Genomic DNA, 13971 nt, shown 5'->3' with positions numbered 1-13971 from the left:
AAAACTGATCTTTTCCAGTCCTGTGACAACTGCTGAGTTTTCCAAATTTGCTGCCATATTGAGTGTAGCACTTTAATAGCATCATCTCTTAGGTTCTGAAACAGCTCAACTGAAATTTCATTATCTCCTCTAGCTTTGTTTGTCGTGATGTTTCCTAAGGGCCAATCGACTTTGCATTCTAAGACCCACCTAACTACTCTCTCAGCAACTTTCAAACATATAGTATTAACTATAGTAACCACACTGTACATTACATTCCCAGCACTTGATTTATTTCATAACTAAAAGTTTGTACCTTTTGACCACCTTCCTTCAATTCTTCCTTCCCATCTCTAGTAAACACAAGTCTTACCTCTTTTTCCATGAGTTTGTTCTTTCTAAAGATTCCGAATGTAAGTGAGATTATATGGTATTAACCTTTATCTTTCTGACATCTCGTTTAGCATAAGGCCTCAAGATGCCATCCATATTGCAAGTGGCAAGATTTTCCTTTTTGTTATGGTTGAATAATATACACACACACACATATAATACATACACATATACACACACCAGATTTTCTTTATTCATTCAACCACTGGTGGATACTTGGCTATTGTAAACAATGCTGTAATAAACATGGGGGTACATGTATCTTTCTGAGTTAGTGTTTTAATTTCCTTCAGATAAACACTCAGAAATGGAGTTGCTGGATCACATAGGAGTTCTATATTTTGAGGAAACTCCTTACTGCTTTCCATAGTGGCTGCACCAATTTAGATGCCCACTAGCAATGCCCAGGTTCCCCTTTGTACACATTCTCACCAGCACTTGTTATCTCTTATCTTTTTGATAAGAGCCATTCTAACAGGTGTGAGGTGATATCTCATTGTGGTTTTGATTTGCATTTTGATTAGTGATGCTGAACACCTTTTCGTGTACCTGTTGCCATCTGTATGTCTTTTCCAGAAAAAATGTTTCCTCAAATCCTCTGCCCATTTTTTAATTTGACTGGTTTTCATTTTCTTTTTTTGCTATTGAGTTGTAGGAGTTCTTTGTATATTTTGGATATTAATCCCTTATCATATACATAATTTGCAAATACTTTCTCCCATTCTGCAGATTGCCTTTTCATTTTGTTGTTGAAGAAGATTTTTCTGTGCAGAAACTTTTTATTTTAATCTTGTCCCACTTATTTTTGCTGTTAATGCCTTTGCTTTCAACATCAGATCCTAAAGATCATTGCAAAGACCAATGTTATGGAGTTTATGGCCTATGTTTTTTTCAAGAGTTTTATGGTCCTAGGTATTACCTTCAAGTCTTAAATTTTGAGTTGATTCTATGTTCATGAAAAAGAATACATCAGCCAGCAATTTTCTTTTTTTTTTTAAATTTTTTAATTAGTTGGAGGCTAATTACTTCACAACATTTCAGTGGGTTTTGTCATACATTGATATGAATCAGCCATAGATTTACACTTATTCCCCATCCCGATTCCCCTTCCCACCTCCCTCTCCACCCGATTCCTCTGGGTCTTCCCAGTGCACCAGGCCCGAGCACTTGTCTCATGCATCCCACCTGGGCTGGTGATCTGTTTCACCATAGATAGTATAGATGCTGTTCTTTTGAAACATCCCACCCTCACCTTCTCCCACAGAGTTCAAAAGTCTGTTCTGTATTTCTGTGTCTCTTTTTCCGTTTTGCATATAGGGTTATCATTACCATCTTTCTAAATTCCATATATATGTGTTAGTATGCTGTAATGTTCTTTATCTTTCTGGCTTACTTCACTCTGTATAAGGGGCTCCAGTTTCATCCATCTCATTAGGACTGATTCAAATGAATTCTTTTTAACGGCTGAGTAATATTCCATGGTGTATATGTACCACAGCTTCCTTATCCATTCATCTGCTGATGGGCATCTAGGTTGCTTCCATGTCCTGGCTATTATAAACAGTGCTGCGATGAACATTGGGGTGCACGTGTCTCTTTCAGATCCAGCCAGCAATTTTCTTACAATTCTTTTTTTGTATTTTGGTTTCTGATGGGGGTGGTATCTGTTAACTAGGATTAAATGGGTTGGTATATATATATCTCTCTTTAAATCTAGTCTGATATTCTCAATCTTTTCATTGGTGTCTTTACTGTACTTAGACTTAATGGAATTATTATACAGTTGGGTCTACATTTTGCTACCTGTTTTCTGTCTCTTTTGTTTTTTCCCTCTGATCTTTCTTTGCTGCCTTCTTTTGATTAGATATTTTTAGTTTATTACTTCAATTCTTCTACGGTTTTCTGTACTTTTTGGTTATGTATTATCTTTCTATTTTTTATTAGTTACTCTGGGAACTATAATATACCTTTTTAACACATCACAGTTCATTTAGAGTTAAGACAATACAACTTAACAAAAATGTAAGAATCTTAAAGTGCTACTGTCCATTCACTCTGTCCTTTGTGTTATACTGTTAAACATATAAACATTATAAAACTCACAATAAGTGTTATAATTCTTGCTTTAAACACTTGCATCTATTTAAGAAGTTACAAGCAAAAAATACATACAGTTGACGCTTGAATAACATGGGTTTGAACTATACTAGTCTACTTATACACAGTTTTTTTTCAATAAATACACAGTCAACCCTCCATATTAATGGGTTTCACATCTGCGGTCAAGATTTTCATCCATGGTTGGTTGAATCTGAGGACAGAAAACCCTTGGATACAGAGGGCCAACTGTTTCCACTTTACTAAGCCATTTTATGTAAGGGACTTGAGCATACACAGATTTGGGTACATGTGGGGCTTCCTGGAATCAATCTTCTTTATCAAGGAATATAAAGCATATTTTAAAGTTCTCTCAGAGAAACTCATTATTTTCATGAATATGTCATCAGAATGGACCCCATAGAAATACTGTTTAAAATAGTTTCCTCCAATACTGAAAGTATTCCAACTATAACCTTAACTCAGTCTACAGCCTGGAACAGAATAAAACTGACTCTCACAGGAACAGATGGAATGTCCTTGTCTGAATTAGTATAATAATCCACATTAATTAGAAAGACTAAGCAAGTTAATACTAGGGATCTTTAAAAGGAAAAGATATAATGGGGCAGGGGAAACACTTAAAACACTTAAAAGGGGATTTTATTATTTATAGAAAGAGCTATTACAAAACTATGCTTGACTTTAAAGTGTAAGTAAGTCTTAGTCGCTCAGTCATGTCTGACTCTTTGTGATCCCATGGACTGTAGCCCGCCAGGCTCCTCTGTCCATGAAATTCTCCAGGCAAGAATACTGGAGTAGGTCGCCATCTCCTTCTCTGGTTCTCCTGTAAGGGGAAATTAGAATTGGATGCCTCAAGTCCAAGGGAGCCCCCTGGGCATGTTCATTATCAGAGTGTGCCTCTCCTTGTAAAGCGTTTCTGACTGCCAGACTGTTTGTGAGCCACTCAGGGGCCATTGCACTTTCAACCTTAACGTATCTAATGTGTACTCCAAAGATCTTTCCTTTGGGACAGAGGAAATATTCCCCATTTTCATCTGTCCCAAAGATGAAATGACTTTTAGTATTATGCAAATAATAATTTGACTTTTAGTATCATGCAAATATAAACATTGTTTGAATTTGTGTACACAAGATGAATTCTCTTTAAGCAGCAACTTAATCATTCAATTAATATTTATTGAATAGCTATACTAATCCATGAGATCAATGAGTAACAATCTAAGTGTCACAGTTGGTAAAGTAGCAGAACCAAGATTCAAACCCTGGTTTGTCTTACTTCAAAGTCTTCAAATCCAAAAATAAAAAAAATTAAGGTTTCAACCTAGATGGAGAAATAATGATGCCACTAATTTTTTTTTTTTTAATTTTTTTATTAGTTGGAGGCTAATTACTTCACAACATTTCAGTGGGTTTTGTCATACATTGATATGAATCAGCCATAGATTTACACTTATTCCCCATCCCGATCCCCCCTCCCACCTCCCTCTTCACCCGACTCCTCTGGGTCTTCCCAGTGCACCAGGCCCGAGCACTTGTCTCATGCATCCCACCTGGGCTGGTGATCTGTTTCACCATAGATAGTATACATGCTGTTCTTTTGAAACATCCCACCCTCGCATTCTCCCACAGAGTTCAAAAGTCTGTTCTGTATTTCTGTGTCTCTTTTTCTGTTTTGCATATAGGGTTATCGTTACCATCTTTCTAAATTCCATATATATGTGTTAGTATGCTGTAATGTTCTTTATCTTTCTGGCTTACTTCACTCTGTATAATGGGCTCCAGTTTCATCCATCTCATTAGGACTGATTCAAATGAATTCTTTTTAACGGCTGAGTAATATTCCATGGTGTATATGTACCACAGCTTCCTTATCCATTCATCTGCTGATGGGCATCTAGGTTGCTTCCATGTCCTGGCTATTATAAACAGTGCTGCAATGAACATTGGGGTGCACGTGTCTCTTTCAGATCTGGTTTCCTCAGTGTGTATGCCCAGAAGTGGGATTGCTGGGTCATATGGCAGTTCTATTTCCAGTTTTTTAAGGAATCTCCACACTGTTTTCCATAGTGGCTGTACTAGTTTGCATTCCCACCAACAGTGTAAGAGGGTTCCCTTTTCTCCACACCCTCTCCAGCATTTATTGCTTGTAGTCTTTTGGATAGCAGCCATCCTGACTGGCGTGTAATGGTACCTCATTGTGGTTTTGATTTGCATTTCTCTAATAATGAGTGATGTTGAGCACCTTTTCATGTGTTTGTTAGCCATCTGTATGTCTTCTTTGGAGAAATGTCTGTTTAGTTCTTTGGCCCATTTTTTGATTGGGTCATTTATTTTTCTGGAATTGAGCTGCAGGAGTTGCTTGTATATTTTTGAGATTAATCCTTTGTCTGTTTCTTCATTTGCTATTATTTTCTCCCAATCTGACGGCTGTCTTTTCACCTTACTTATAGTTTCCTTTGTAGTGCAAAAGCTTTTAAGTTTCATTAGATCCCATTTGTTTAGTTTTGCTTTTATTTCCAATATTCTGGGAGGTGGGTCATAGAGGATCTTGCTGTGATTTATGTCAGAGAGTGTTTTGCCTATGTTCTCCTCTAGGAGTTTTATAGTTTCTGGTCTTACATTTAGATCTTTAATCCATTTTGAGTTTATTTTTGTGTATGGTGTTAGAAAGTGTTCTAGTTTCATTCTTTTACAAGTGGTTGACCAGTTTTCCCAGCACCACTTGTTAAAGAGGTTGTCTTTTTTCCATTGTATATCCTTGCCTCCTTTGTCAAAGATAAGGTGTCCATAGGTTCGTGGATTTATCTCTGGGCTTTCTATTCTGTTCCATTGATCTATATTTCTGTCTTTGTGCCAGTACCATACTGTCTTGATGACTGTGGCTTTGTAGTAGAGTCTGAAGTCAGGCAGGTTGATTCCTCCAGTTCCATTCTTCTTTCTCAAGATTACTTTGGCTATTCGAGGTTTTTTGTATTTCCATACAAATTGTGAAATTCTTTGGTCTAGTTCTGTGAAAAATACTGTTGGTAGCTTGATAGGGATTGCATTGAATCTATAGATTGCTTTGGGTAGAATAGCCATTTTGACAATATTGATTCTTCCAATCCATGAACACGGTATGTTTCTCCATCTGTTTGTGTCCTCTTTGATTTCTTTCATCAGTGTTTTATAGTTTTCTATGTATAGGTCTTTTGTTTCTTTAGGTAGATATACTCCTAGTATTTTATTCTTTTTGTTGCAATGGTGAATGGTATTGTTTCCTTAATTTCTCTTTCTGTTTTTTCATTGTTAGTATATAGGAATGCAAGGGATTTCTGTGTGTTAATTTTATATCCTGCAACTTTACTATATTCATTGATTGATGCCACTAATTTTATAATGTACACAGGAGAGAAGCAAAGTTGAAAGGGATGATGATTAGCCTAACGAAATCAGGAACAGCATTTATCCAATGCATTTATTTTCCCAGTTCCAAGATAGCATCTGCCTTATATGATCAAAAAAAAGGCAGAGAAAACTATAGTTATTGAGACTGTAATTCAAGATAATTGATTCCTAAATCTTTAAAAAAAACATTCTGAGTAGTATCTGACACTAAAGAATACATATGGAATGATTAATTTATGAAGCATAATGTGAAAATAAACACCCATAAACTCACCACACAACTTAAGAACTAGACCATTACCATTATGGATAGGTACATCTATATGTGCTTTCTCTAATCTGTCTGCTTTCCACAGAAAGGTTACCATTAAACTAAACTTTGTATTTATCATTCCTCTGTTTTTCTTCCCTAAAGAAACTTATCATAAATGTACAGAATCCTCAACTATAGTTTTTTGCTTGTTCTTAAGCTTTGTAAGTGCTTGCCTTGTGGCTCAGCTGGTAAAGAATCCACCTGCAATGCAGGAGACCTGGGTTCTATCCCTGGGTTGGGAAGATCCCCTGGAGAAGGGACAGGCTACCCACTCCAGGATTCTGGACTGGAGAATTCCATGGATTGTATAGTCCATGGGGTCGCAAAGAGTCAGACACAACTGAGCAACTTTCACTTTCAAGCTTTATAAAGATAATATGCTATATGTAATTTTCGACAAATTGGCTCTTTCATCCAGTATGTTTTTAAGATCCACCCATCCACTCTATTATTATGGGACATTACTGTTATACTTACTTTACATATAGGCCATGCATATTTCAAAATTACTTGTTATATTTTTTCCATGTCAAGGTTCAAAAAATTAGAAAGGAGATAGACCACACAATCCCATGCCAAAAATGCCAAGTTCATATCAAAAAGTTATCATCTCAACATCACTTAAAAACCATATCACTTTTACATATAACTTGCCAAGATAACTTTTTGCACGGTTATTTGTGACCCTGCAGTTTAACCACGCTGAAAACTAAAAGTTTGCTAACAATTATGGAGATCCTCTAACTGAAGTACTTTTGCATTATATAACCATTAATGTCATCTTAAATCACTTTGCCAAAATTAACTCAGTGAAACTGCTATATATCAACTTTACACATATACATATATATATAAAGCTGCTACATAACTTTAAGGTCATGTATTTATTGTCAGAATTTAATTACTGCAGACTCTCAAGATAACATGTACCAGTTAATGTTATGAAAACAGGTGTCCAAAAGGTCCACATTTAACAGTTTTTAGGGGTTCCTTACTATCTACAGCAGAACAGGAGCAGAGCTTAGAAAGTATCACTACTTATTATGCAAACACACAACAGTTTCCACTGTTTCCTATTTGACAGGGAATTTGCAACATTATCCTCATAGTTTTGTATAAGTGCTAACTGGGTTCTTTTTCTAGAGCAAGAGTAAGGAGGCAAGTCTTTTTGCTTCATTCTGGGAAAGGAAAACCTCTTTAATAATCCACAACTTTTAAAGGTATAAGTGAAATGTATTTATTGCTACCTGTGTGTAGGATATCTTATTAGGTGCTAAGCTCTCTTATGTAGAAAGTAGAGATAACAGCAGTACCTACCTCCCAAGGTCTTTTTTAGGATTCATTAAAAAATGTAGGTAGACAGTTCATTGGAGGGCCTGATGTTGAAGCTGAAACTCCAATACTCTGCCTACCTGATGCGAAGAGCTGACTCATTTGAAAAGACCCTGATACTGGGAAAGATTAAGGGCAGGAGAAGGGGATGACAGAGGATGAGGTGGTTGGATGGCATCACCGACACAATGGACATGGGTTTGGGTGGACTCCAGGAGTTGGTGATGGACAGGTAGGCCTGGCGTGCTGGGGTTCATAGGGTCGCAAAGAGTCAGACACGACTGACTGACTGAACTGAAGATAGTTAATCACAGTATCCAAATCATAATTACATATTCAACAAATGTAGGTTATTATTTTTGTAAATCTTTCCACTTTCATATCAATTCCTATTTGCTTCAGATGTTCCTCCTCCCACCTTGTGTTACTTTGCATTTGGCAAATAGATGGGGAAACAATGGAAACAGTGACAGACTTTATTTTCTTGGGCTCCAAAATCACTGCAGATGGTGCCTGCAGCCATGAAATTAAAAGATGCTTGCTCCTTGGAAGAAAAGCTATGACAAACCTGAAGGGAAGTGAAGTGAAGTAAAAGTCGCTCAGTCGTGTCTGACTTTTTGCAACGCCATGGACTGCATAGTCCATGGAATTCTCCAGGCCAGAATACTGGAGTGGGTACCCTTTCCTTTTCCAGGGGATCTTCCCAACCCAGGGATCGACAGAGGTCATGGGCATTGCAGGCGGATTCTTTACCAGTTGAGCCACAAGGGAAGCCCAAGAATACTAGAGTGAGAGGCTTATCGCGTCTCCAGCAGATCTTTCCGACCCAGGAATCGAAAAGGGGTCTTCTGCACCACAGGCGGATTCTTTACCAACTGAGCTATGAGGGAAGCCCTGACAAACCCAGACAGCATATTAAAAAGCAGAGACATTTCTTTACCCACAAAGGTCCATCTAGTCAAAGCTATGGTTTTTCCAGTAGTCATATACAGATGTGACAGTTGGACTATAAAGAAAGCTGAGTGCCGAAGAGCTGATGCTGTGGAACTGTGATGTTGGAGAAAACTCTTGAGAGTCCCTTGGATTGCAAGGAGATCAAACCAGTCAATTCTAAAGGAAATCAGTCCTGAATATTCATTGGAAGGACTAATGCTGAAGCTGAAGCGCCAAGACTTTGGCCACCTGATCTGAAGAACAGACTCACTGGAAAAGACCCTGATGCTGGGAAAGATTGAAGACAGGAGAAGAGGAGGACAGAGGATGAGATGGTTGGATGGCATCACCAACTCGACAGACATGAATCTGAACAAGCTCTGGGAGTTGGTGATGGACAGGGAAGCCTGGCATGCTATAGTCCATGGGGCTGGAAAGAGCTGGACACCACTGAGCAACTGAACTGAAAATAATGGAGATAAGTTACTCTAGAAGTGCACAGGAGGAGGGTACCTAAATCAGCCTGGGGACAAGAGGCAGCCATAGAAGTTCATGTGTTATAATATTATCTCTGCAATGATCATAGCAAACACCCTCTTCCAACAACACAAGAGAAGACTCTACACATGGACATCACCAGATGGTTGATACCGAAATCAGACTGATTATATTCTTTGCAGCCAAAGATGGAGAAGCTCTATACAGTCAGCAAAAACAAGACCAGGAGCTGACTGTGGCTCAGATCATGAACTCATTGCCAAATTCAGACTTAAATTGAAGAAAGTAGGGAAAACCACTAGACCATTCAGGTATGACCTAAATCAAATCCCTTACAATTATACAGTGGAAGTGGGAAATAGATTTAAGGGACAAGATCTGACGGACATAGTGCCTGAAGAACTATGGACGGAGATTTGTGACATTGTACAGGAGATAGGGATCAAGACTATCCCCAAGAAAAAGAAATGCAAAAAAGCAAAATGGATCTCTGAGGAGGCCTTACAAAAAGCTGTGAAAAGAAGAGAAGTGAAAAACAAAAGAGAAAAGGAAAGCTATACCCATTTGAATGCAGAGTTCCAAAAAATAGCAAGGAGAGATAAGAAAGCCTTCCTCAAAGAAATAGAGGAAAACAATAGAATGGGAAAGACTAGAGATCTCATCAAAAAAATTAGAGATACCAAGGGAACATTTCACTCAAAGATGCGCACAATAAAGGAAAGAAATGGTATGGACCGAACAGAAATGAAGATATTAAGAACAGGTGGCAAGAATACAGAGAACTGTACAAAAAAGATCTTCAAAACCCAGATCATCAGGATGGTGTGATCTCTCACCTAGAGCCAGACATCCTGGAATGTGAAGTCAAGTGGGCCTCAGGAAGCATCACTATGAACAAAACTGGTGGAGGTGATGGAATTCCAGTTGACCTATTTCAAATCCTAAAAGATGATGCTGTGAAAGTGTTGCACTCAATATGCTAGCAAATGTGGAAAACTCAGCAGTGGCCACAGGACTGGAAAAGGCCAGTTTTCCTTCCAATCCCAAAGAATGTTCAAACTACCACACAATTACACTCATCTCACATGCTAGCAAAGAAATGCTCAAAATTCTCCAAGCCAGGCTTCAACAATACGTGAACCGTGAACTTCCAGATGTTCAAGCTGGTTTTAGAAAAGGCAAAGAACCAGAGATCAAATTGCCAACATCTGCTGGACCATCGAATAAGCAAGAGAATTCCAGGAAAAACAGCTATTTCTGCCTTATTGACTATGCCAAAGGCTTTGACTGTGTGGATCACAACAAACTGTGGAAAATTCTAAAAGAGATGGGAATACCAGACCGCCTGACCTGCCTCTTGAGAAATCTGTATGCAGGCCAGGAAGCAACAGTTAGAACTGGACATGGAACAATAGACTGGTTCCAAATAGAAAAGGAATACGTCAAGCTGTATATTGTCACCCTGCTTATTTAACTTATATGCAGAATATATCATGAGAAATGCTGGGATGGATGAACCACAAGCTGGAATCAAGAATGCTGGGAGAAATATCAATAACCTCAGATATGCAGAGGACACCACCCTTATGGCAGAAAGTGACGAAAAACTAATGAGCCTCGTGATGAAAGTGAAAGAAGAGAGTGAAAAAGTTGGCTTAAAGCTGAACATTCAGAAAACTAAGATCATGGCATCTGGTCCCATCACTTCATGGCAAATAGATGGGGAAACAGTGGAAACAGTGACAGACTTTATTTTTCTGGGCCCCAAAATCACTGCAGATAGTGACTGCAGCCAAGAAATTAAAAGACACTTACGCCTTGGAAGAAAAGTTATGACCAACCTAGACAGCATATTAAAAAGCAGAGACATTACTTTGCCAACAAAGGTCCATCTAGTCAAAGCTATGGTTTTTCTGGTAGTCATGTATGGATGGATGTGACAGTTGGACTATAAAGAAAGCTGAGCGCAGAAGAATTGATGCTTTTGACCTGTGGTGTTGGAGAAGACTATTGAAAGTCCCTTGGACTGCAAGGAGATCCAACCAGTCAATCCTAAAAGAGATCAGTCCTGAATGTTCATTGGAAGGACTCATGTTGAGGCTAAAACTCCAATACGTTGGCCCACCTGATGCGAAGAACTGACTCATCTGAAAAGAACCTGATGCTGGGAAAGATTGAAGGCAGGTGCAGAAGGGGACGACAGAGGATGAGATAGTTGGACGGCATCACCGGACTGAACGGACATGAGTTTCGGTAAGCTCTGGGAGTTGCTGACAGACAGGGAAGCCTGGCGTGCTGCAAAGGGGTCGCCGAGTCGGATACGAGTGAGCGACTGAACTGAACTGATATATTATCTCCACTCCTACACCAAAGAAAAAGTTCTTTACTGAGCTTTGGAAAAAAAAAAAAAGTCTCTACAGGGCAATGATAAGCAAGAAATCTAAAGCCTGAAGTTAAGTGATTCGCTCAACGTTGATCAGCTCTTTTCAGAACTGGCTACGCGTCCTCTTTTGAAAGCTGAAATTTCGTTCTCTTGGGACCCGGTTCATGAGCTCTGCTACAAGTTTATAGGAACTTAACCACACTAACCTAGACATTAAGGGGCTTTATCAAATTATACGGCGTTTTGCAATGTACTCTATCCTATTCTCGGTATGTTAAACGTATTTGAAATTATTTAAGCAATACATCACTAAATATAGCCCACAGCCTATAAAATCTGCCAAAAGCCTTGGAGAATCAGAATTAAAGTGAACAAATACTACTAGATAAGTAAAACTGGAAGGAAGAGAAGCAGAGTTGTGTTGGGGAACCAAGCACCAGGAAATGTCGGAGAAAGAGACAAATTTACTCTCTGAAAAAGACAACGGAAAAGGTTACTGGGCCACAAAATATCTACTCGTCTTGCTCACAGAGGTACCCAAACACAGCAACACCCGAAGGAAGAGATACTTACGGCATTTCGACTTTCAGGAACGCACCTCCGTCGCCGGATAAAATCACTAAGTAACTCCTTCCGTAAACAGAGAACCTTCCGAGAGACACATTGAAGCCTGAAAAGCGCGGGCGAACAGACACTCGACGCTGTGCTACACTCAAAGAGGCCCGCCGGAAACACTCCCCCAGCGATAAGGGATCCCAGGGCATGCCAGTAAGATGGGGAGAGAGTCAACACATAGACAGCACCCAGCCCCTGCCAAGGCAACGCAGGACCCTCTCTCAGGATTCTGACAAGAAGGCCCCCCGAAAAAGGAGAGACAGAGCCATCTCTGTTCACTCTGAAATCAGTATCCGCAGATTTCTAGCCGGACCATTTGGGGAGGTGCTCCGTATCTTGTTTCCGGTGGCCAAGAGATGCAGTTTCCATGGTAATTAAAAGAGGGCCGAGGACTGTCCTGCTGCGGAGGACTGCGGAGGCTTTGAGGAGGATTGGCTACGCTCCCTCGTTTGTGACCAGCAGTTAGGTAGCAAGCAACTCGCTGTCTCTCTCTTTGCCCGCTCCGTTCTTCACTGTTCGGCTTCCTTTTCTCCACCTGCATCTTTCACTTCTTTGTCATACGTAAACTTGCTCCGTGTCTGTACTTAAAATGTACACACAAATGCGATTTTATTCCCAGAGTAATACAAAAAATAGAGAGATGTTGCCCGAGATCAGTCCTGAATGTATTTTACAGTGTAGGGACGGTGACGAATGACTCTGTTTTCACTTGGCCCTCTAGAAGCCTTAGGCGCTTGTTAACAGTTTATTTTTCTTGCTATTGTGTGGCTGGTTATTTATGGAGCGTTTGCTGCAATGTACTCTCTAGGCCCCTGTCTTGGTCTCGGCCTGGAGTTTTAAATGCAGGAGGTTTCCAAGCCTGAGGGGCTCAATTATATATTTACTTATGCTTCAGTTTAGTGTCATGTTACAGAAAAGGGGGTAAAAAAAAGAATTCTGGAACATTTTTGCCGTGGAATTTCCATTTGAGGGCGTCAGTTTATTTGGAAAGAGAAGTTGAGGACAGTCTAAAAAAAAAAAAACAAAACACGCAAAACCTTAAATTTATAAGTTGCTAGCTTCAAAATGAACGTTCATTCCCTTTCCTTATTGGAACAGATTTCTTTCACATTTGTGAAGATATGCGTGCACGCATATGTGTTTAAAAACTGTGATGCTTAATTATAGTGATACCAATTTGCAGTAACCAGACTGTGACACCACATCCCTGTGGGGTCCTTCTAAATCTGGTGTAAGATGAAAGTGTCAGGCAGGCGGTCTGTGTATTATGAATAGGGTACTTCATCCATGATAAGCGATTATTATCTTTCTTTCCCAAGTGTAAAAGACCTATATAATTCAAGAAGGTGTTAGTGATTTAGGCCTCCTGAGTTAAGAATCCAATGAGTCCTGAAGGGGACCGTACCTGTGTCGTCTTATTGTTGAACTAGAAATATTCAATTTATTAGGTTGAAATGTATTTTTAGAAGTCAAAGCTGGGTAAAATAATGTTGGAAGCTGTTAGACCACTAGCACAATTTAGTTCCTTATAGTAACTGTTGTACAAGAAACCTTTTTTTCATATTAAAAAAAAAAGAAACTGTTACCGAAATCTACATGCTTTTGCTACTTACTCTTAGCTGGGTGAAATCGCTGCCTCTCGATTTTCTTATCTGTAAAAGGTGCAGATAGTACCTGACCACTGTAGCAGGTATGTATCAAGATGTATGACAGTTCTTTAAACTCTTATGAGCAGAGGTGCTGTATAAACCCCCAAATTATTGTTATTATTAACATTATTATTGATGGTAATAGAATACAGTAAAACTGCAGGATAATTCTATACATGGGATTTTTAAAATTCACTCATTTTAAATGTGGGGCTGCAGTATTGAGATGTTAGTGAAATGACATGGTTGATGCTGCTATGTAGATGAATGTCAACTGCCAATCACATTATATTCAAATTATCATTATGGTGGAGTTTCACTCTATAGTTTATTTAGCATTTATCTGCCTGGCACTGTTCTATGTGCTT

At 39.0% G+C, this 13971-nt stretch overlaps 2 protein-coding genes across 5 annotated transcripts in view; one reads left to right on the top strand and one right to left on the bottom strand.

Annotated features, from left to right (window-relative positions):
• LOC122678376 (integrin subunit beta 3 binding protein) overlaps positions 1–12118 on the bottom strand; it is a 90792-nt gene extending 78674 nt beyond the window's left edge. For 3 of the 4 annotated variants that reach the window (XR_006336072.1, XM_043879045.1, XM_043879046.1), the window contains exon 1: positions 11913–12118. Coding sequence is in view for 2 of the 4 variants with exons in the window: in XM_043879045.1 (XP_043734980.1) it covers positions 11913–12103 (191 nt within the window). In the remaining 2 variants the exon portion in view is untranslated. The remainder of the gene's footprint in view (positions 1–11912) is intronic. The other variant, XM_043879048.1, reaches the window with a different exon arrangement.
• Positions 12119–12133: 15 nt separating this feature from the next.
• The window catches only part of EFCAB7 (EF-hand calcium binding domain 7), a 53319-nt gene continuing 51481 nt past the window's right edge, over positions 12134–13971 (top strand). Inside the window, exon 1 of the mRNA XM_043879042.1 lies at positions 12134–12420. The gene's annotated coding sequence lies outside the window, so the exon portion shown is untranslated. The remainder of the gene's footprint in view (positions 12421–13971) is intronic.

This window comes from Cervus elaphus, chromosome 20, assembly GCF_910594005.1.
Source record: "Cervus elaphus chromosome 20, mCerEla1.1, whole genome shotgun sequence".
NCBI lineage: Eukaryota > Metazoa > Chordata > Mammalia > Artiodactyla > Cervidae > Cervus > Cervus elaphus.
This window is presented reverse-complemented; position numbering and strand designations above follow the sequence as displayed.